Consider the following 19,204-nt stretch of genomic DNA (forward strand, 5'->3'; position numbering starts at 1 on the left):
GTCCTCTGCTCACCACCACCCTTCTTGGGTACAGCAAACCCGAACATCAGCATTCCCCCTCCCCCTTCCCACCCCCCTCTTTACCTATTTCTTAAAACTCATATCATCGTCATCACTTCAAATCTCAACCCCTGGAGAATCATTCACAACCACCCACCACCAGTCACAGACACAGACACAGTCACAGATAGACAGACACAACCCCAACCCACAATCCAGCACCGGGGTACATCAGATACAAAAAAATAAAATAAAATAAAAGACCAATAGGATCCTGTATCTGGTGGGGTTGGGTTCTGTACGGAGTATATAAGTAGGTGGAGTGTTGAAAAGTATGGAGGAGCTCGGGTGTTAGATTGGTTATATTGGTTATATTGGTCCGGGGGGGTGGGTGGATGGGTGAGTGGGTGGATGGGCGGATGGGCGGATGGGCGCGTGAGCGGGTGCATGCATGCATGGATACTACCTTACCTCAGGCTACTACTCTGTACTGGATATGGATATGGATATGGATATACGGAGTATATGTGGCTGATATAGTGGACGTATGTTTGATAACTATGGGGATGGGGATTCGGGGTTGGCAGGTGGGGGGGTTGATTGGTTGGTTGTGTTTGTTACTTATACATAGTATCCTTTGTATATCTTTTCTTTTCCCTTTTTCTTTACTAGAGTTTGATTTGACTTGGGGCTGAGGGTATTGGCGGGTGATGGTAATGGTGATGGTGGTGTGTATGTATAACTACTAACTATATATATACAGATGCATAAGGTGGTTGGTTACTTGGGTTAGGTTAGTCGGGATGTTTGGTCGTGTGCGTTGTACTACGTTGTACGTTGTACGTCATGTGGCCTGTAGGTAATAATGACATATTACTACGTACCACGGTCGGAGACCACACCAACAAGGATAATAAAAAACAAGAAGAAATAGACAACAAAAACCAACCCATATTATACCCAAAAACCAAAAAGGTCGTGCCCGGGATCGAACCGGGATTGCTGGAATCAGAATCCAGAGTGATGACCATTACACTACACAACCAATTGTTGTAAATCAGGCTACAGACTTGTATTATCAGTCAAGCAGTAGTTTGGACATTAAAACTCGTGCGATGCGGAGGGCTTATGTTCAATCTATATCTATATCTATATACAGAGGGGAAATAGACAAAAGAATAAGTTCATTTTACGTGGACAAGCATTGCCATTCCGCTGGCTGAGTGCCACAGGATATGGCAGTGGAATAGCCACACACCCGGGTTGTCGGCGCGGAAGCGCAGTACGGCGTATCCGCGTCGGGGGATGTGCACTGTGTCTCTGAGCTGGGCGCGGGTGAGGTCGTAGGGGGTGTTTGGTATATTTGTGTCTGTGTCTGTGTCTGGCTCTGTTGAGCTTGAAGCGGTGCTGGTGCGAGGTGGAGGTAGGCCGGGCGGATAAGCGTCTGTGAAGGGGTTGTAGGCGCCCCAGCCAATGGGGGGCTGGTAGACGTTTAGGATGTAGAAGTGGTGGCCGTGCTTTTTATTGTTAGTATTGTCAAATACAGGTGTGGGGGCGGAGGGGGCGTACAAGGTGGAATGGATGGCCATTGTCATCTAGGTTGTTCACGACTAGGTCAACCCATGTAGCGTTGTCGGGGCCTGGTGGCGAGATGCTTGGGCCCGTGGACATCACGAGCTGGTTCTCGTCCCATTGTTCCTGGGGGAGCTGGATGAGTGGGTTGCCGGTCTGTGGCTTCCATGACGTCCGGTTGAAGAATCCATAAGGTATGTTGTGGTTCCGGGAGAGCTTTTCGATTTTGGTGTATACCACGTGGGTTTGTTCGGCTTTGTCGGGGAGGGCGGAGAGGAGGGATGGGGCGGTGGCGACTTCGGAGAGGGATATCGAGGTGTATGGTGAAGATGATGAATAGGAATGGTCCAGGGGGTTGGAGTTGGGGTTGGACGAGATAGGGAAGGTTTGAACGGATGTTAGAACTGGGTTAGGGTATCTGAAACACCTGATTATCTGATTAGCTATCGCATTGTGCATGTGAAGGGTGTGACGTACTCTTTGTCGAGGTGTATTGTCATTGAGTCTGCCTGTTCCCGGTTGCTTGGACGAAGGAGTATGTCCATGCGCTGGCCTGGGTAGAGTATACCGGCGGAATTGGAATCTTGTGGCACCACGTCAACACTGTCTACCTGGACAAGCTTAAAATCTCGATCCTGGAATTCCAATGTGAATCCTGCCAGAGAGCTGCTCCGTGTTAGCTTTGTTTGATGAGGCGAGCTTATGACGTACCCTGTGTTGACTATGCGTATTCTGGATGTACTGTGCTGGGTATCCAAAAACGACAAATCCATCTTCTGACCAGTGCAGTCTACAGGCCGTGCCGGAGCCGCCATGGAGCAATCGAATTGGCCCCTTCCATTGACCAGCAATGAATCGGGAACCGGCTGTTGAAGTTAGTGGTTGCTCATGTCAATGCTGCGTAAAACCCACCTCGTTCCCAAATGACCCAGCACGCATGTACCAAGCATAGATCTGATCTGCTGGACGGTGATACCAGTCCCCGACCAGGAGGAGGAGATCTTTAGTGTAGCCATCCTGCTTGTAATCATCCGCACGAGCCATAAGCCCCCGAACCGTGGATTTAGGTGCAGGCGCATGCACGATGAGCCCCCCGTATAGTCCATCTGCCCTGGAAAGACCGGCATGAGCATGGTACCAGAAGGTCCCGCTCTGGTCCATGGGGATGGTAAAATTGTAGGTGAATGTAGTCCCTGGAAGAATGGGTTGCTGTGTGACTCCTACCGCACCATCCATTCCATCTAAGGTTTGAAGTTAGACTTGAATTGGAAGGATAAGAGCTGTAAAAATACTATAGCCTACTTTCGGTATGCAGACCGTGCCAGTGCAAGGAGATAGAGTCATCCGGCACGGAGTTGATGACATTGATTATGAGACGGTCACCGGAGCGTGCTTCGACTGTAGGGCCAGGGAAAAGGTCTGTTTGAAGGATACAATCAGCCCGTGTCAGATATAATGAGTAATGAGACTCACTGTTGATGTGAAAGACCCGTTTCAACACTCCATCTGGGCGTATATTGTGGGCAGTCACAACCCAGTCGAGATGTTGTGTCACCGGTTCGCGATATACATGATTCTCAGGGTGGAGCTCGATTGACGGACGTGATGTGTCTGGGTCATGATTTGATAGGATTGTACTCTCAGGGTGGATTGCAGATGGAACTAAAGAGTGCAGAGGGGTTGGTGCTGATAGTTGCTGGAGGAATACCAGCAAAATCAAACCGCATATTGTAGCCGGGTATAATATCACTCCCCACGACCAGTGCTGCACTCGCATCGTCGATGACCCTTCATCCTCTGATTGTACACTGGAATATCCCTTCATTGTGATGAGCTTCCTCTGCAACTGGGGTTTCTGTCCCTCGAACGTTGAGCATCCGATGGATTGTTATTGTAGGTCCACGAGGGCCCGTGAACCGATCCAGGAAGGCGAGTTGTTTGTGATTGGCGCGGGTAAAAGAAAGACGATCGATGTATAGAGGCGAGATCAGGGACCGCCACTGGCCTGTGTTTCGGACCTGGAGGCAACCGTGGTTCGGGGCGGAGACTAACTTTGCAGTGGAGGCTTCGCGCTGTCTGCTCGGACGATAGAAGTCAACAAGGGCTCAAAGTTGGTACCTGTTGCATCAGGTCCAGGCACGTCAAGGTTTCAATAGGCCAACCGTTGGCAACAGCCGAGAGAAGTGTGGCCATTGTGGAGATGCCGCTCGCATCCACCATGCAGACCGCCACCGATCACTGTCCCTCGATCACAAAGGGGAAAACTTAGTTGGGAGAAGGGCCAGAGCCTCCGAAAGACAACCTTGCATTGTCGCACAGTGTTGAGTGTTGTGTGTCTTGGAGAAGATTCGACTCGGGCGGTTTCCGCGTCGATTTGCCCGCCTGCCGCACGTGTCGTCTTCGGCCGCCCGCCGAAGACTTTCACTTCTCTTCCCTTCCTTTCCCCCCTCCAGGTGTCATACGTCTCTCGAAGACCCGTTCTGGGTTCCAGGTGGGTCACCTTCTTCAGTCCCTGAGCGTGGACGATCCTGCCCCTGGCACTACCATGTATTATGCCTCTTAGTGCCCGTCGACTCTGTTCCACAATGTCCAGCACGCTCCACGTTACACCCACAACATGGGCAGTTGGTCCCTTGATCTAGGCCTCAAAAGGCTGCGTCGGCAAGCATACGATGCCGATTGTCAAGCAATGTGGGACCAAGATTGCCCCAGCCGCCCTTTCCACCGAGATGTCATTCTTATATAAGGCCTCCCGGGGCACCCTGGTCTTTACTCCTCGATCACATTCTCGAGAAGTGCATTCTCACCATGCTTCTACTGGGTACTACACTAGCACTACTCCTTGGGAGTAGACCGGTTTCCGCTGGCTCGCTGAAAGACATCAAGCATGTTGTGATCTTCATGCAAGAGAATCGGTCATGGAACAGTGTAAGCATATCTGTCAGTGATTTCAGGACAAGAGACTAACAATCTGCAGTATTTCGGCACCATGGCGGGTGTACGAGGATTCAACGACCCAAATGTCCAGGTCAACTCCGATGGACTACCTGTTTGGTACCAGTCAGTACTTCCAGGACACCGCGCAGTTCACGCACTGACAAAAACAGACAAGTCGACCCTGATATGTCTACCGACACGAAGACTCTGCTCCCATGGTATCTTGGCTACCAAGGGGGAAACTCGACTGATGCCATCCAGTGCATGGCGGCTGGAGACAATGGCTACACGGACAGCCATGCAGCACTCAACGATGGATTAAATAATCACTGGGCGCGCAACAACACGCCATGGAGTTGGGGATATCTGAAGAGAGACGATATTCCGATTCAGTACGCCATTGCAGAGGGCTGGACGGCGGGTGACATGTACCAGGTGGGTAGTTAGTATTACACAAACAAGGAATCTGTCTAACTCGCTGCAAGGAATCACAAGTCACCTCGACGAACCCAAATCGGGTCACTCTGGTGAGCGGCTCGGTCAATGTGCCAGGTGGCCCCCAGAGCCCGGACCAGGGAGGGGTCTACATTGACAATAACGTAACCCCAGGGTGCGACAGCTACAACATCAATTGCTACCCACTCAAATGGAAGACCATCTTCGAAGTCTACGAAGATGCGGGTGTTTCGTGGCAGGTGTACCAGGACAGAGACAACTTCGACGACAACCCTCTGGCGCGGTTCGAGCAGTTCCAAAACGCTTCATCTTCTTCTCCACTGGCGCAAAAGGGCTTGTCATATCTGGGACTGGAGGGCTTCTATGAAGCGGCTGCTAATGGGACCCTTCCGGAGATCAGCTTCATTGTCGGCCCTGCAGAGCTGTCTGAGCATCCGCCGTACATGCCCAAAGATGGAGGCTGGCTGCAAAAGCAGGTTGTGGAATCGGTGATCAACAGTCCTGAATACTCGTCCACACTGCTCATGATCAGCTACGATGGTAAGATTTCCTCCGATATTCCTTTCCTTTGCGCATCTAACGATCTCCCAGAGTCTGGTGGTTATGGAGATCACGTGGTTCCTTACCATTCGCCTAAAGATACCCCTGGAGAATGGATGGAAGACCCGTATGGAATGTTCGGAAAGGTCTTTGTCGGACCAGGTGAGACTGCCTTCCTATCTTCTGGTCGAATCTGGAGCTGACTGTATAATCTAGGTGTCCGCGTTCCATTCTACATGGTTTCGCCATGGACTCGCGGCAACCGGGTGTTCACCGAGCGAGCGGACCACAATTCGCAGATCCTGTTCCTTGAACAATGGCTAGAAGCCAGGGGTTACGATAATGTGCAAACCCCGGAGATGGTCCACTGGCGTCGAGAGCACATGTCCAACCTGGTGAACGCATTGGACCTGGATAATGTACGCCACCCTTGACATGATTATCTCGTGCTGAACTAATTGTTGTACCATAGCCCGACTACAGTCTCCCCAAGCTTCCAGACGCAGAGAAACCCGGAATGTCCGATGGTTCTTACGTGGGTACTTCCAACTGCGAAGCTACATACACCGAGCCACGCCCCACTGTGCCGTATGGGAACCAGAACGTCTCTGATTCCTTATGGTTTGAAGACGGCTACAAAGAGTGCGTGGGATACCTGACCGAGGGCCGGTATCTCGTCTTCGAGAAGTCTGGATACGCTCTCACCAACGGAGGAAATGACACCGGGCTGAGCAGCAGCTCAGCCAACGAAGACCACAGCGACAAGAGCCAGCGATGGGTTGTGCATTATTCCAATGGCGAGGAGAGCCAGATATTCAAGATCTCCAGTGCTCTGGATGGCCAGTGGCTCGGAACAGACGGAACCCTGCTGCCGGCCAGCGACCGCGATGATGCCGCAGAGGTGAAGGTTACCTTCCGTGGAAACGGCAAGGGGTATGATTTGCAGTATGTCAACTCAACTGTCATTGAGTTGGATGGCGACGGGACGTTGAGCACGAATGCTACCAATGGCTCCGGACCTGGGTACAAGGTCTGGAGTGTAACTTATCACTAGGAAGACTGATAAGTTTTAGATGGAAGTGTTGAAACCAGTCATGGTTTTTTTTTAGAGTTATATAGAGCCACATTTGTCAAACTAGCAGAACTCAGCCATATCATCAAGAACGACTTATAGTACCTCAAATCTCAGCGAATGTCGATTAAAGCGATAATCTCCCGGAGTAGTCATAAAACAATACCGCTAGACATGACATGCACACTTCCCTCTTTTCTCTTACTGTGTAGTTCTTGCCGATCAATCGATCAATCGATCGATCGATCGACCGATTCATGCCTTAGTTATCACAGCTCTTTCCGATCGCCGCCGGCCAACACGGCCATTCCGAATGCTTCCAAGTCGGAGACTTTCATTGGCCCCAAGTACTCCGTGGAGCACTAACCTACATAGTTACATAGTGATTGATAGCTTAGACGGAGATCATCTGACTGACGTATCGCCGTTATCATAGGGGAAGTAAGTCGAGGGAGGGGAGGGGAGGCTTTCGAGTCATCATCTCCCATCCCACTCCTTCCGCACACCATCTCAATGAACAACTCCAAGTATCTATCCTATCTACCCATCGCGACCTTTTTCCCGAGTGCGGCATCTAGAGTGGGATCCCCGTGCGACAAGCGTCAGCACAGCCAATGGCCACAGTCCCTGATCTGGATGTATTAGATTATCCGAATTTCAAAAAAAAAGCGCACGAAGATAGTATTAACACTAGAATCCGGTTTCTTATATAACAGACCAGGCTCTGGCGTGTGCTTCAACTCTGTCTAGTGGATTGAGTGGGGTATTACACCCTATACAGGCCAAGAGAGCCGGGATAGAGAAGGCCGGCGTTGTTGCCTTTGTATATAGCCATGCCATGCCATGCCATGCCATGCCATAGCCCAGCCATAGCCTAACTAGTCATGCGTATGCGTCACATATCCATCCACTACGTAACACTCAGATATCTACCGCCATCTACCTCCTCAACAACTTCCTCTGCGTCTCCTCCCTCGCCTTCCCGACCCACTCCTCAAACGCCCCCTCCCCCTCCCTATCCTTCCCCCCCACCACCCCCTTTAACACCTCGCCAATGAAGCCTACAAAATTCGACCGGCGGAGGGTATTCTCCCACGCCCACCCCCTCCTCTTCCTCTCCTCCCTCTCCAACGCCTCCGCATCACCAATCTCCCTCGCCGCGACCCTCAGATCCCTCACCACGGCCATCAGATTGAACCGCGTCTCGCCCTCGGGGTACCGCGCAATCCGCTCCCTCAACACCCCAATCACTTTCTCGGGGAACTCGTCCCCCGTGCACCCGCCATGCGAGATGGGGTGCGGCTGCAGCCCGTCCAGCTCGTACAGCGTGCCGTTGACCGGCGTGTACGCGATGAAGTGGTAGACGTCGCCGCCTTCGTCGTCTTGGTTCTGGCGGGCGGTTTCGTCGACGAAGGGCGATGAGCGCGCGAAGGCGTTGTGGGCGGTGCGGATTGGTTCCGAGTTTGAGAGCGCTTCGCCGAGGAGGTCTGGGGGGAAGCCGGTGGTGAAGTCTTTGAATGTGGTGAGGGAGGGGCCGAGGGAGATTGGGGGGTGGTGGGGAGGTGGGGGAGGTGGTGCTGTGGTTGAGGATTATGGAGAGGATGGCTTGTGTGCCGCAGGCGTTTTGGATCGTTTGGTTCGCGAAGAAGAGGCTTGAGGGCGGGGAGGTGTCGTAGGTTCCGCTGGGGGGTTGGGTGGGTTGGGAGGGCGTGGTCGGGTTGGAAGGAGTGGTGTCGTGGATCCATTTGAAGAGGAAGATTACGCCGTAGACTGGGCTGGGGGGGGCTGTTAGTAGTTGGTTGTGGTGGTGGGGGAGGTTGTGGTAGAAGTGGTGTATGGAGAAGGGAGAGGAAGAGGGAGGGGGAGGGGATGGATACCTCAGTGACCGGATCGTATCAGCATCAAGAGAAATGAGTTCTTCGAATTGGACATCCTTGACCCCCAGGTTCTCGATCAGGGAGGTGAATACGCCCTAGTGGTGGTGATGTTAGCTTTGGTGAGCTGGATAGAGTGTCATGTATGATGATGTACCTCGTCGGACTCGATCGTGCTCCAGCCTCCGCCGTCGGCCATGGTGTCTGTGTCTGGGATCTAGGCTATGTGATATGAGCGCTAGAAGAGAGCGCGCCTGTTGAAGCGAGAGTCAAAAGAGAGAGATTGACGGGATAGAAGGGTAGAGGTAGATAGATGGCTGTTGCTGGCAGGATGTGATGATGTGATTTGATTGATGGTGGAGACGCGCATCGGAGCTGTGTTTGCTCGGGATGCAAACAGGACATACGTGCAAACATTATGTCATTCATGCCTGATATATTAGGTACAAGTTTGCGTGCCTGAGATGTCGGGTGTTCATATGCATGTACAATTCTCTGCCTGAGGTATCAGGTGTCTGTATAGTACCTACCGCTGATTCTGGTTTCTTCACTCAGATGTTAGTTCTGGAAAGGGTTAGCTTGTGAATCAAAGCTGTATCTTTAGCAAAGAGAGAGATGCTTTTTTTTCTCTTCTGGTGTATCACTTGTCTTTGTGGGGTTTGACATAAAAGTTCTATCTCACTGCGCTTGCTACGAGGTTGTCTTGTTTCTACATGCGGAAGAAGAATTCAAAAATAGCAGATATTCTATCTCAAAAAATGGAAAGAAAGAAAGCAAGGAAGTGCACAAGTGACAGGCAGACTCACCTGTCTTTTCAAGTCCACAAGTCCACACACATACATACATACATACATACAATCAATTACATTTCGAATCATCCGACCACCATAACAACACACCAACAGAACCACCAAACACAGAAACAAAAAGGAATCAGCCCTCAACCCAGCACCACCTCCTAAAACCAGAGCCAAAGATATATATATATATATATATATATATAAAGAATTACTCAATCGTGCCATCCCCCTCACACTTCGGCAACGGATACGTATCGCCCAAACAGGTAGTCACCACGCCCTTGACCCACGCCAAGCTTCCCCCAGAGTACGAGAACGTGGCATCATCAAACGAATCGGCCTGATAGTACGAGAACGTGCCACTTCCCGGCTCGCCCGTAAAGACATAGCCCCTCTTGCGATGCGTCAGCGGGTTGCTGACGATCGCCCCCCACCTGTTCTCGGGGATCGTCATGGTGACCGTGCCGGTCAGCGTGCTGGTGGTGGTGTCCTGGTAGCTGGTGCTGGTGGACACGGACAGGAAGTCCTTGACCAGGGTGAAGTCGGCGCTGGTGCCGGTCGTCACGCTGTTGGCGATCATCTGGCCGGCCGCGATGGCGACGGTGGCGGCGGCTTCGTTGGCGTGCACGACCGTCGACATGCTGACGTCCCAGCCGAGGAAGTCGAGGTCGGAGAGCGGCACGATGAGGGTTGTGCTGGAGCCGCGTTTGGCGTGGGTGGTGTTGTTGTTCCTGGAGGGGGGGGAGTCGGTCTTGATGACCCGTGGGAGGGCGCTGGTTGCGTTGGCTGGGAGGAAGTTGAGCCCGTGCAGGTGAGAGGCGAGATCGGCTTTTTTGACGGTCGTCGAGGTGCCGTTTTTCAGGAAGATGACGGCCTCGTCCGGACCGCAGAGGGAGGGATTGGCTGTCGCGAGGGACAGGGTGGCGGACAGGAGGGGGAGGAGTTGGGTTATCTTCATGGTGGTGGTTGGGGTTGAGCAGAATGACTGGGGATGAAGGTGGGCGGCTTGGGGGTGTTTGTGGAGGTCATTTCGAGCAAAGAGTCGCGATACTTATATATGCGCGCGCGTTGGATGCTCCTCGACGTATACCACTGCCAACCCGTCGTCAAAACTGTGGTTCTGGTTCTGGTTTGGTTTGTTTGCGATGACAATCCTCCTCTTGGCTCGGGATGCAGAACCAATGTGACTGAATCCATCGCGAGAGAGAGAGGGAGAGAGAGAGAGACAGAGAAAGAGCGAGGCGTCCGGATGATCACCACGAGGCAATTCCGCCGAGAAATGGCCGAAACAACGAAGGATGGACGAGGGATCGGATGCGAGAATCGTCAGGATGGATCGGCCGGATTGAGTATACCACACGAACCGGAGCCCTAATCGAAGCCCCCCGGATCGCGCCGTTGTCCAGTCAGGCCGCCACGCGGGCCCACTTAGCGAACCTAAATAGATGAGGTTGTTTCCCCCCATCGCAATCGGCTCAGGGGTCTCGGGATTGTTCCCCCGAGCGGCCGCTGAAGGATCCACCTTGGGGGTTCAGCTTGAGACATGCAAGTGCGTCGATCCGTGGTGGGATGTGAGACTTGGGCTATCAGCTCATCCCGACGACGACCCTGGATTTCCCGTTATCTGTCAGGCCGCCTGCGTGGACATTGGGATCTTCGGCCTCATCGGTCAGGTGCACCTTGGCGATAGATTCATCGTGAAGATATCTGGTGTGTCCAGTCGTTGTGAAACCGTCTGCGGAGGATTGTCGGGCATTTGGCCATGGCAAAGGATTGTTGAACTTAAACGTCGAGATGATCACAAGGGACCGTTGAGATGGAGGAACAGCACGGAAGATGATATATTGGGGGAATCCCAATGCATCAGTTGCGGTATCAGACAATCATCACCTTCGATCCGTCGTCCATCTTTGATTCTCAGTCATCTCCTCATAAACTGCATCCCCAAGACAAAATGAAGCAATTCATCTCCATGATCGTGGCTACCCTAGCTACCGGGTACGAACTCCGCTCACAGCCTCCCAGACCCCAACGTTAACATCATGAAGAGCTCTAGCCGATCTGCATTATACCGGACTCTGCTACGACTCCCCCGGCCAGGACGTGGTAAGTCCGATATCCCTCTTACCCGCTCGAGCTTCTCTAAACTCGACACAGAAAGTCTTCAACCAAGCCGCAACCCAGACGGCCTGCACATACTACAAGAACCGCAACACGGGCAGCAAGCAATGGGACCAATGCCCGGACTGCACCCTGCTGAACGACCAAAGCATTCTGTACTACTGCCAGTCTGCGGGCCAGCACATTGGGGGAGACGAATTGTCGTATTATTGTGGCCTGGCTGGAGCGGATGGCAGTTTGGCCTGGTGAGGGTTGTACACACATACATACAATTTAGACTGTCTGGGAGTGGGTCAGACATCATTACATAGGTAGCATAGCGGCTGTGGAGAGCCGCGATATACATATATACATACATACAACTATTTAGCTTTCCAACCAACAAACCATCGTCAATCTAGAGTTTAACCTGAATCGACACATTACCACATACCATCCACAACAGTCAACGCCATGAGTCACCCCATCCCCCCAAGCTATCTCCAAGCAGACAGACAGACAGACAAGCAAACAGCCAGCCGGCCAGATCGGCAAGTCTCCATCCCACCCAAGAAAGGCATATAACCATCATACCCAAACCAGCCTAGACACAAATCCTTCAGACCCGGCATCCACCCCGTCGAGACTCCAGACTCCTCCAGAACGGCCGAACGCACAACCACCGAAGTTCTCCCACAATAGATTAATTCCACCAAATTAGATTCGCAGGCCGAAATCTGCCGTAGCTCGTGCAGATCAGCCACCAAACTAGGTTTTCCGAGTCCACGCGACTGCGCATGCATGGACTTTTAGCCTATTACCTTAACCATATTTATCTAGTTTCGGAGGGCTTTTTGGGCACCAATTCAGCTGGATATCTATCTGGCTAGTCTACTTAGTACCTTTTTTTTTTCATCTACCTAGTTGACAGTTAATGAAACCAATGTAGGGGGTGATACACCTCCCCCAGCTAGACCATTAGACTAATAATTTAGTCTACTCACTCCGGCCGAACCAAACATTATCCTTTTTGTTTTGTTTTATTTACCCTACCTCCCCTCCCTCACATTTCCCTCTTTCTCTTGTGAGAGGAAATGTTGTTCACATCATCAATGCGATGATTAAAACCTCCCCCGCCGCCCGACCACGACCACGACCATGTCCAATGATACGACAACGACAACGACGACAGGCGAAATCGCGCCGCCGGCAGGCGTGACGCCCGACTTCACGGACCCTTCGCGCTACCTGCAGACTGCCAACCGCGTGGTGGTTATTGTGGGCGTCACGGCTAGTGCGATTTGTTTGTTGGTCAGGACGTATACGCGCGTGGTTATTATGAGGAAGTGGATGTTGGATGATGGTGAGTTTATTATGGTCGGTTCTGATTAGGGTTGCGGATGTATCCTCACCCAACTTGTTTCTGTTTCGGATTCTTCCCCCCCCCCTTCCCGCCTCTCTCTGACTGCGGCTGATTATTGGGGTTTGCAGGGGTTATTTTGGTTTCGTGGGTTAGTAAATCGAGCAATCCAGCAATCACTGGATGATTGAATGGATGATTGGAGAAAAAAATTCCGTCTCGAGTGGAAGACTGATGTTATTGGATCTCTCCGTGGTATATAATTATAGATTTGTGCATTGGTCACCCAGGCATTATTGCTCTGTGAGTACTCCCATCCACCGGTATCATTGAAAACACACTTTTAACATGAAATCCAGATGGATACACCGACGCAGGCCTCGGAATCCACGAATGGGATCTCACAGCAGCCGAATACAACAAATCACTCCGAGTATGGCCCTCCCACCCCCATCACCACCCTCACTTTCACAACCCTAATTACCCCCCCTTTCATCCCCCCCACTAACCACTTCCCCCATCTTTTCATAAAAAAATATAGATCCTCCTCGCTGGCGCCATAACCTACATCCCCGCCCTGGGCCTCTCCAAAATCGCACTCATCATCCTCTACTACCGACTCTCCGACATGCAACGGCGATGGAAAACCACGCTGTGGACCATCAGCAGCCTCGTGGTGCTGTACATCCTGGTGCTGGACTGGCTGCTGATCTTCGGGTGCAAGCCCATTCACAAGGCGTGGAACACGACCGTCGAGGGCACCTGCATCAGCCGCGCGGGCGTCTTCATGGCGGGCGCGTCGGCGAGTATCGTCACGGATATTGTGCTGTTGGTGATTCCGTTGCCGATTATCGCGCGCCTCAAGATGAAGAGTCGGAAGAGATTCGGGTTGGCGTTGATGTTTGGGTTGGGCGGGTTGTATGTTTCTCCTTCTCCTTCTCTTTTTTTTTTTTTTCTTTTTTCTTTTTTTTTTACATCATTTTTGAAGTATTTGTTGGTTGTTTTGAGGAGAGGGTTGATTGGATTGATTGATTGACTCATTTTGGACGTGGTATACAGATCCCTCATAACAAGCGTCCTGCGTCTCGTCGCTATCGTCCCCATGCTCACCTCCGAAGATCAATCCTATTTGCTTGGGCCTGTATGTCTCTGGATGTGAGTATAGCCCCCAAACCCTTTCGCCCTACCCCCCAACTTTCATCACCATACTCTCTCACCTATCCTCTCACCCCCAGTCCCCAACCCAACCCAACCCAACCAAACCCACCTCACCTCACCCCGCTAACCACTTTGCTTTCTCATATACAGCAACGTCGAAGCCAGCCTCGTGATAATATCCGCCTGCATCCCCTCCTTCCGCCAAGTCTTCCGATTCCACGCCTCGGCATCCTGGAACGACAGCAGCGGCCGACGCGATCGGGCGTCCAGTCGCTCGAATCTCCGCAGTGCGCAGTGCCGCCGCGAGGGCTTCACGAATTTGAGTATTGATGGCGAGGGGGACGTGGAGTTGGATGGGAGATCGGAGGTTGAACTTGCGGGGCATGGGCATGGGCATGGGCATGGGAGTGATGGGAGTGGTGGGAATGGCGGTGGGAATGGGGGTGGGGATGGGAGTATAGAGGAGATAGGAATGGCACTGGGGAGGGAGAGGGAGGGGGAGATAGGGGGTTGTGTGTGATTTTGTTTTGGTGTATGGTATGTACATTATATTACAGAATAGAGAAGATAAGGTGCTTTGGAACTTTGGATCTTTGGTAATGGGTTTTAGTGGGGATTGGGGATTGAGTATAGTATTGGGGTTGGATGGGGTAGAGTGGAGATGTGGGGAGAGTAGAGATGGGGAGAGTAGAGAAGAGTAGAAGAGAGGAGATGGATGCTGGATCTGGCTCTGGTGGTTATTTATGCTGTATTCGGTAATCGAGTCGAATCAGCTTCCTTGTCTGTACTTGTATGGTATGCGGTGTGGAGGAGCCTGTGAGAGTGGAGCTCGAGCGATGGTGCCAGGGATGGGAGGTAGTAGATGGGCCTGGGGAGCTGTCTATCAGATGTCAGCATACAAGTGGAGACTACGTATATTCCGTGCAGGACTTCTTATTTCCTTGAACTTTCATTCTATTATGAAATCAAACAATCTGATGGAAGACCATTTGCGGCATTAGAAGGACCCCCTCCTGGTCCTCTATCGATCTCCGACTCAAGCATGTATGCATATCTCTGTAACCCAGATATGTAGTCATTTTGTGTGTCTGCATCGGAAGTCGGAAGGCTTGGGCGTGCCGTTGAAGACGATGCGCTGCTTGCGATGGGACGGGCCCCTTGTCTTTTTGCCTGTGTTGGGCCCCGGTCATTCCTATTAGGCTGACCTATGACTGCTGGGACGCGAGCTGTCCGGCATGAGACACGACCGTCCGAGTCTGGCGCATCGCTCGCACGTCTGCATATCCTGGATAGGCGCGCACTTCACTTTAAGCTGGATGCATCGGACGCATGCGTGTCGCGTCACAGGCTGTGCGGGCTTCATGGCGGACCGCGGGATTGAGGCGCGACAGGAGAGGGAGAGTTGGCGCGGAGATTGAGCCATGTTGGCCAGGCCCTGGGCTTAAGTAGCCAGGCAGACTCCGTGGCAGCCAAGGTGGTTGGGGTGGTCAAGTGTCCGACTGCCCGCATCCTGGTGCCTTCCTAAACTAGTAAACTAGGGCCAATCACCGCCTTGGACGGGCGGGGCCGGAGTCGGAGTCGGAGTCGGAGTCCCACGGGGAGCCCGCCAATCAGCATCTACGGAACAATATAGTGGTAGAAAGCAACTCTTTCTGTCAAACCTAGTATCATTCAGTATCACGCCTACTTAGGTGTCTGGACACCTTTTTAGTCGAGTGGACGGTATCAAACTCGTGAAGCTTGCGCCTTGCCTCATCACCGTCCCTCAGCGAGACGATCCAGCTTCGAGTCAAGTATGTAGGAGCCACATAAGCTTTGAAGATGAAACTAATCACGATGCCAAAGTTGGTCCCTGCTCCCTTGATTGCCCATAAAAGCTCAATTTCGTTTCTTGGACGTACGGCACCGACCGGCCAATGTTGGCTTGGAACACAGCCGATGCAGAAGACCTCACCGGATTCCACACTGATCATCACGGCCCCGACAATCTGGTCGCACGCGAGCCCGTATAGCCTAGCCAGGTGTCCGATGCCGTCTTGCAGCCACAGCCCGGCGCCTATGCTGGGACGGGACCCTAAAGGCACGGTCACCCCGGCTGCCATGGACTTGCGGACAATATCACCAGTCTTCGACCCGGCCCCGGCAACAACTAAGGAATCAGCATCAGACCCAGCCTCTCCTTTCCATTCCCCTACAAGGACATGCACCTGGTCAAAGGCAGCCATATCCACCCCGACAACATTAGTCCATAGACAGTGCCCGCTATGACTCCCAACAACGACTGTCAGGCCAACCCCGTGCTCGAGAGCCCATTGTACACACAGCTGAACATGTCGAACCGTTTCCGGCCTTACAATCGCAGCAGAATGATTGAAACGAGCCTCGCAGTTCTTGATCCTCCTTCCTTCCCTCGCCAACGGCACCTGAGCCACGAGCCCTGGCAACGCGGTCGCATGTCTGGTAAAGACCACCATGATCTCGGGCGACCTGAAACAGATATAATCTGGGTGCGTTTCCTCACGACCCCCCAAGGCGCGGCACACGTTCCGCCACTCAGCTCGGGTAATTCTGTCTGCCTCGATATCCTGCATGACGAACCCCGCGATGAAAGGCGCAAACTGGTCCAACGCTTCATCGGTATCTGCTATGCGAATGACTCCCTCAGGGAAAGACGCCACTCGATGGGCCACCAAGCCTTCCAAGCGCAGGGTCCCGTCGCGGTGGAAAACAACCACTATTCCGCCTTCAACTAGCATATCCAGTGCCCGTGCTATGGATCTGGCTTGGTGTTCCATGCCATACAGACTATGGCAGAATAGGATGATATCTAACTTCTCCTCACTGCCACTGCCACTGCCAGAATCACCGACACGGGCACCGCACCCTGATTCACTGTCCAGAACAAACGGAACGCGATAAATATCATGCGCACATTCCAGACCAGGCAGCGGTGATTCCATCTCTTCGGTAGCACCGAGCCATTCTTCCAGCCTCGTGACAAAAATACTTTTGGGCTCGAATGCAGCGTACCTTCTGACCTTTTGTCGTAGATGGCTGGGCAGATCTCCGAGGATGCTTTTCGGGCCCGGTCCGATTTCTAGCACTGAGATATTGGCGCGCGAGTTGAGGAGAGTGGCTATGAGTTGGGATAGTTCCGGGATGGTGAAGTCTGGGTATGTGGTGCTGTGGTGCAAGAGTTGGCATCCGGTGCTGTGTTGTTTGGAAGATAGTGGCTGCTTTGAGGATGATGACGTGCTGAGTTTTGGGTTGGGGTTGGGGCTTGCTGTCTGAGCGCCTGTTTGAGGGAGTCGAGGGTGATCATGATGGTTGGTATGAGGAGGGAGATGGGAAGACAATTGAGTAAGTCTTCTGGATTAGGAGCAAATAGTGCTTTAGTTCTTGGCTGACAGGCAGGCAGGCAGAGAAGAAGGGACGGAGTCCCCATGGCCATATTTGGGGCACTTGCAAGTGCAAGTGCTGACCAACCCTCCCAGTGAACGCAAACAACAGCTTCACTATTCTGTGATTCACTGGCAAATTACTGGTCCCACAACATCCCCTGCTAATATTAAATTTATGTTTACCAAGCCTCATTGGGCCGGATGTTAAAAGACATACAGCAGCATTTGATTGGCAATCAAACAGAGAAACAGGTCCTTCCTAGCTGGAAGGTTGTCAAGACACCCTTTAAGTCTGGGGGGTGTCCTCTTTTTTCTAACAATAAAACATACAGGAGCACTGGACTGATACTCAAAATGGTTAGAAGGGAGGTGACAGGGAAAAACGACAGTATACAGATCCTTAAAGATGAGGTGGGCAAGAGCATAATGATGGAATTGCGAAACAACACTAGCTCTTATTTGGTACAAAGGCTTTGGGAGCCTGAAGACCCCCTCGATCGCCTGGATCAAGCCAAAGAAGATGGTGAGGATCAAAACCAAGATGGCAACCCAGAAGTATACCACTGGATGCCGTCCCTCCGATCCCACCACCACTGCAACATGGTCTGTGGACGGGACTCATCGAAGGCTTGCTTCAAAAGCACCAGCCGGTCCCTCCAGAATCTAAAGTTGTCGATATGGCGATCATCGTACCGAAGATGGCCGCATTTGAGAAGCCGCGGGTCGACTCTCAGGGAGTGATTCTTTTCGATCCACGTCCGAGTTCCCGGATCGTTTGGAGGGAAGAGAAACGAGAGGGTCTGGAGCGTCTCTTGGATCAGCCCGGGAGGCAGCATTGTGTTACTGGGAACCGAGGGAATTAGACAGAAGTACCACCAGCAGTGATTGGTAACGATGGCGATGCTTACTTCAGCTGGCACTGCAGGAAGGTGACATGATGGAACACAGCCACCTTCCTGTCACCACCCATCATGCGAAGATGATCCACCACGTTATCAGTCCACACGATATCCATCCCCGCCACTTGTTCGATATTCCAAGACATGAACATCCGCTCCAGCTTGATCGGAGTATTCACCAGCACCGGCGGCGCAGAGAAGTGCTGCCGCACACAGTCCGCAAGCGAGCCCTCCGTCCAGGACAGATGCAGCCTCCCGGAGAAGCTGAAAGGCAAACGGCCAAAGTCACACATGAGAAGAAGTCGGGCTGCGAGGTTGATCGACACATCTTGTTTGGACTTCGAGCCTCCTCCTTCGCACAGGTTGACCAGTGGCGCAGACCTCTTGATGGCATCCCGTGTCCGACCATCGCGAAGCTGCTGGGCAATCGCCAGAAGTTGTTGACAAGTCCGTAGGGAGATGTATCGGCCCCCTTCATGAAATGCAAGCGTGCGCGCCTCCGTGCATAACTGGATATATGCATACAGGTTGGCGTCCTTCGCCCTTTGTCCGTTGTCAAACCGCGTTTCGGTGGCTTGGGTCCCCCAGAGGCGCTCAATAGTCTCTCGTTTGGCTGAGTCTCGGAGCAGCAGGTTCAGAAGACAGCTGTTCATGCAAGTTATGGCTCTATGAAGTACTGATCAGGCACAAGTCTAGACATTGGGAGGTATTCTGCTTATAAGATTCTTTGATACATCGGTACGGCCTTGGCCAGGGATGTCATTTTCTCTTGTGTAAATCCCTCAGCTGCATGCACCGCCCCTTCAGTGGGGGTGGTATTGGCTTGTTGGTGAAGCCGATTACGAGCAAGCCGGCCGAGACGATGGCTTCCAAATCTCAGCGCCCATCTTGTTCATCGTCGCTAAGCGGGCACTCCTCTTCATGTGTATTCCAGTTGACAACCACACGACTGGAAGCGATGGTGCCTTGAGCCCCGATTCTGTCCCATCCTCCAGGAACGATGCGGAGACGAACACAGCTCAGGATTCCAGCAAC

The 19,204-nt window shown here is 52.4% G+C and overlaps 8 protein-coding genes and 1 non-coding gene across 9 annotated transcripts; 3 read left to right on the forward strand and 6 right to left on the reverse strand.

Moving 5' to 3' along the window:
- Positions 1 to 961: 961 nt before the first annotated feature.
- On the reverse strand, positions 962 to 3,160 carry BO70DRAFT_308502 (laccase). Its single transcript, XM_025540104.1, has 7 exons — positions 3,046 to 3,160; positions 2,875 to 2,991; positions 2,485 to 2,813; positions 2,284 to 2,438; positions 2,050 to 2,238; positions 1,570 to 1,999; positions 962 to 1,517 (listed from the first exon to the last, which is right to left on the reverse strand). Exons 3-7 carry the CDS (start codon positions 2,806 to 2,808, stop codon positions 1,185 to 1,187), a joined length of 1,431 nt encoding a protein of 476 aa, XP_025402842.1. The 5' UTR covers positions 2,809 to 2,813; positions 2,875 to 2,991; positions 3,046 to 3,160; the 3' UTR covers positions 962 to 1,184.
- BO70DRAFT_t51 lies at positions 974 to 1,045 on the reverse strand. The gene has a single exon. It is a non-coding gene; the product is annotated as a tRNA-Gln (tRNA).
- Positions 3,161 to 4,052: 892 nt separating the features above from the next.
- On the forward strand, positions 4,053 to 6,510 carry BO70DRAFT_308503 (non-hemolytic phospholipase C precursor; the record flags this gene model as incomplete). The annotated part of the gene is made up of 7 exons (XM_025540105.1): positions 4,053 to 4,500; positions 4,550 to 4,632; positions 4,680 to 4,944; positions 4,995 to 5,505; positions 5,557 to 5,667; positions 5,722 to 5,924; positions 5,978 to 6,510. Coding segments are annotated over exons 1-7 (1,824 nt in total), but the record flags the coding sequence as incomplete, so codon positions are not given.
- A 736-nt stretch (positions 6,511 to 7,246) lies between these two features.
- BO70DRAFT_426410 (putative 26S proteasome-associated ubiquitin C-terminal hydrolase) lies at positions 7,247 to 8,775 on the reverse strand. Its single transcript, XM_025547781.1, has 4 exons — positions 8,609 to 8,775; positions 8,455 to 8,549; positions 8,340 to 8,347; positions 7,247 to 8,088 (listed from the first exon to the last, which is right to left on the reverse strand). The coding sequence occupies exons 1-4, from the start codon at positions 8,648 to 8,650 to the stop codon at positions 7,517 to 7,519; spliced, it is 717 nt and encodes a 238-aa protein (XP_025402844.1). The 5' UTR covers positions 8,651 to 8,775; the 3' UTR covers positions 7,247 to 7,516.
- A 652-nt stretch (positions 8,776 to 9,427) lies between these two features.
- BO70DRAFT_426411 (uncharacterized protein) lies at positions 9,428 to 10,363 on the reverse strand. The gene has a single exon (XM_025547782.1). It carries the CDS (start codon positions 10,207 to 10,209, stop codon positions 9,460 to 9,462), a length of 750 nt encoding a protein of 249 aa, XP_025402845.1. The 5' UTR covers positions 10,210 to 10,363; the 3' UTR covers positions 9,428 to 9,459.
- An 842-nt stretch (positions 10,364 to 11,205) lies between these two features.
- On the forward strand, positions 11,206 to 11,621 carry BO70DRAFT_349989 (uncharacterized protein; the record flags this gene model as incomplete). Its single annotated transcript, XM_025541669.1, has 3 exons — positions 11,206 to 11,249; positions 11,300 to 11,357; positions 11,409 to 11,621. The coding sequence occupies 3 exons, from the start codon at positions 11,206 to 11,208 to the stop codon at positions 11,619 to 11,621; spliced, it is 315 nt and encodes a 104-aa protein (XP_025402846.1).
- An 888-nt stretch (positions 11,622 to 12,509) lies between these two features.
- On the forward strand, positions 12,510 to 14,570 carry BO70DRAFT_415451 (uncharacterized protein; the record flags this gene model as incomplete). Its single annotated transcript, XM_025547374.1, has 6 exons — positions 12,510 to 12,714; positions 13,071 to 13,144; positions 13,253 to 13,629; positions 13,771 to 13,866; positions 14,020 to 14,212; positions 14,427 to 14,570. The coding sequence occupies 6 exons, from the start codon at positions 12,510 to 12,512 to the stop codon at positions 14,568 to 14,570; spliced, it is 1,089 nt and encodes a 362-aa protein (XP_025402847.1).
- Positions 14,571 to 14,898: 328 nt separating this feature from the next.
- Positions 14,899 to 15,289, reverse strand: BO70DRAFT_359016 (uncharacterized protein). The gene has a single exon (XM_025542437.1). The coding sequence runs from the start codon at positions 15,230 to 15,232 to the stop codon at positions 15,065 to 15,067; it is 168 nt and encodes a 55-aa protein (XP_025402848.1). The 5' UTR covers positions 15,233 to 15,289; the 3' UTR covers positions 14,899 to 15,064.
- Positions 15,290 to 15,536: 247 nt separating this feature from the next.
- Positions 15,537 to 18,822, reverse strand: BO70DRAFT_393206 (FAD-binding oxidoreductase; the record flags this gene model as incomplete). Its single annotated transcript, XM_025546344.1, has 3 exons — positions 15,537 to 17,052; positions 17,832 to 18,113; positions 18,179 to 18,822. The coding sequence occupies 3 exons, from the start codon at positions 18,820 to 18,822 to the stop codon at positions 15,537 to 15,539; spliced, it is 2,442 nt and encodes an 813-aa protein (XP_025402849.1).
- Between the last annotated feature and the right edge of the window lie 382 nt (positions 18,823 to 19,204).

Source organism: Aspergillus heteromorphus (genome assembly GCF_003184545.1).
Source record: "Aspergillus heteromorphus CBS 117.55 chromosome Unknown BO70scaffold_3, whole genome shotgun sequence".
Taxonomy (NCBI): Eukaryota; Fungi; Ascomycota; class Eurotiomycetes; order Eurotiales; family Aspergillaceae; genus Aspergillus; species Aspergillus heteromorphus.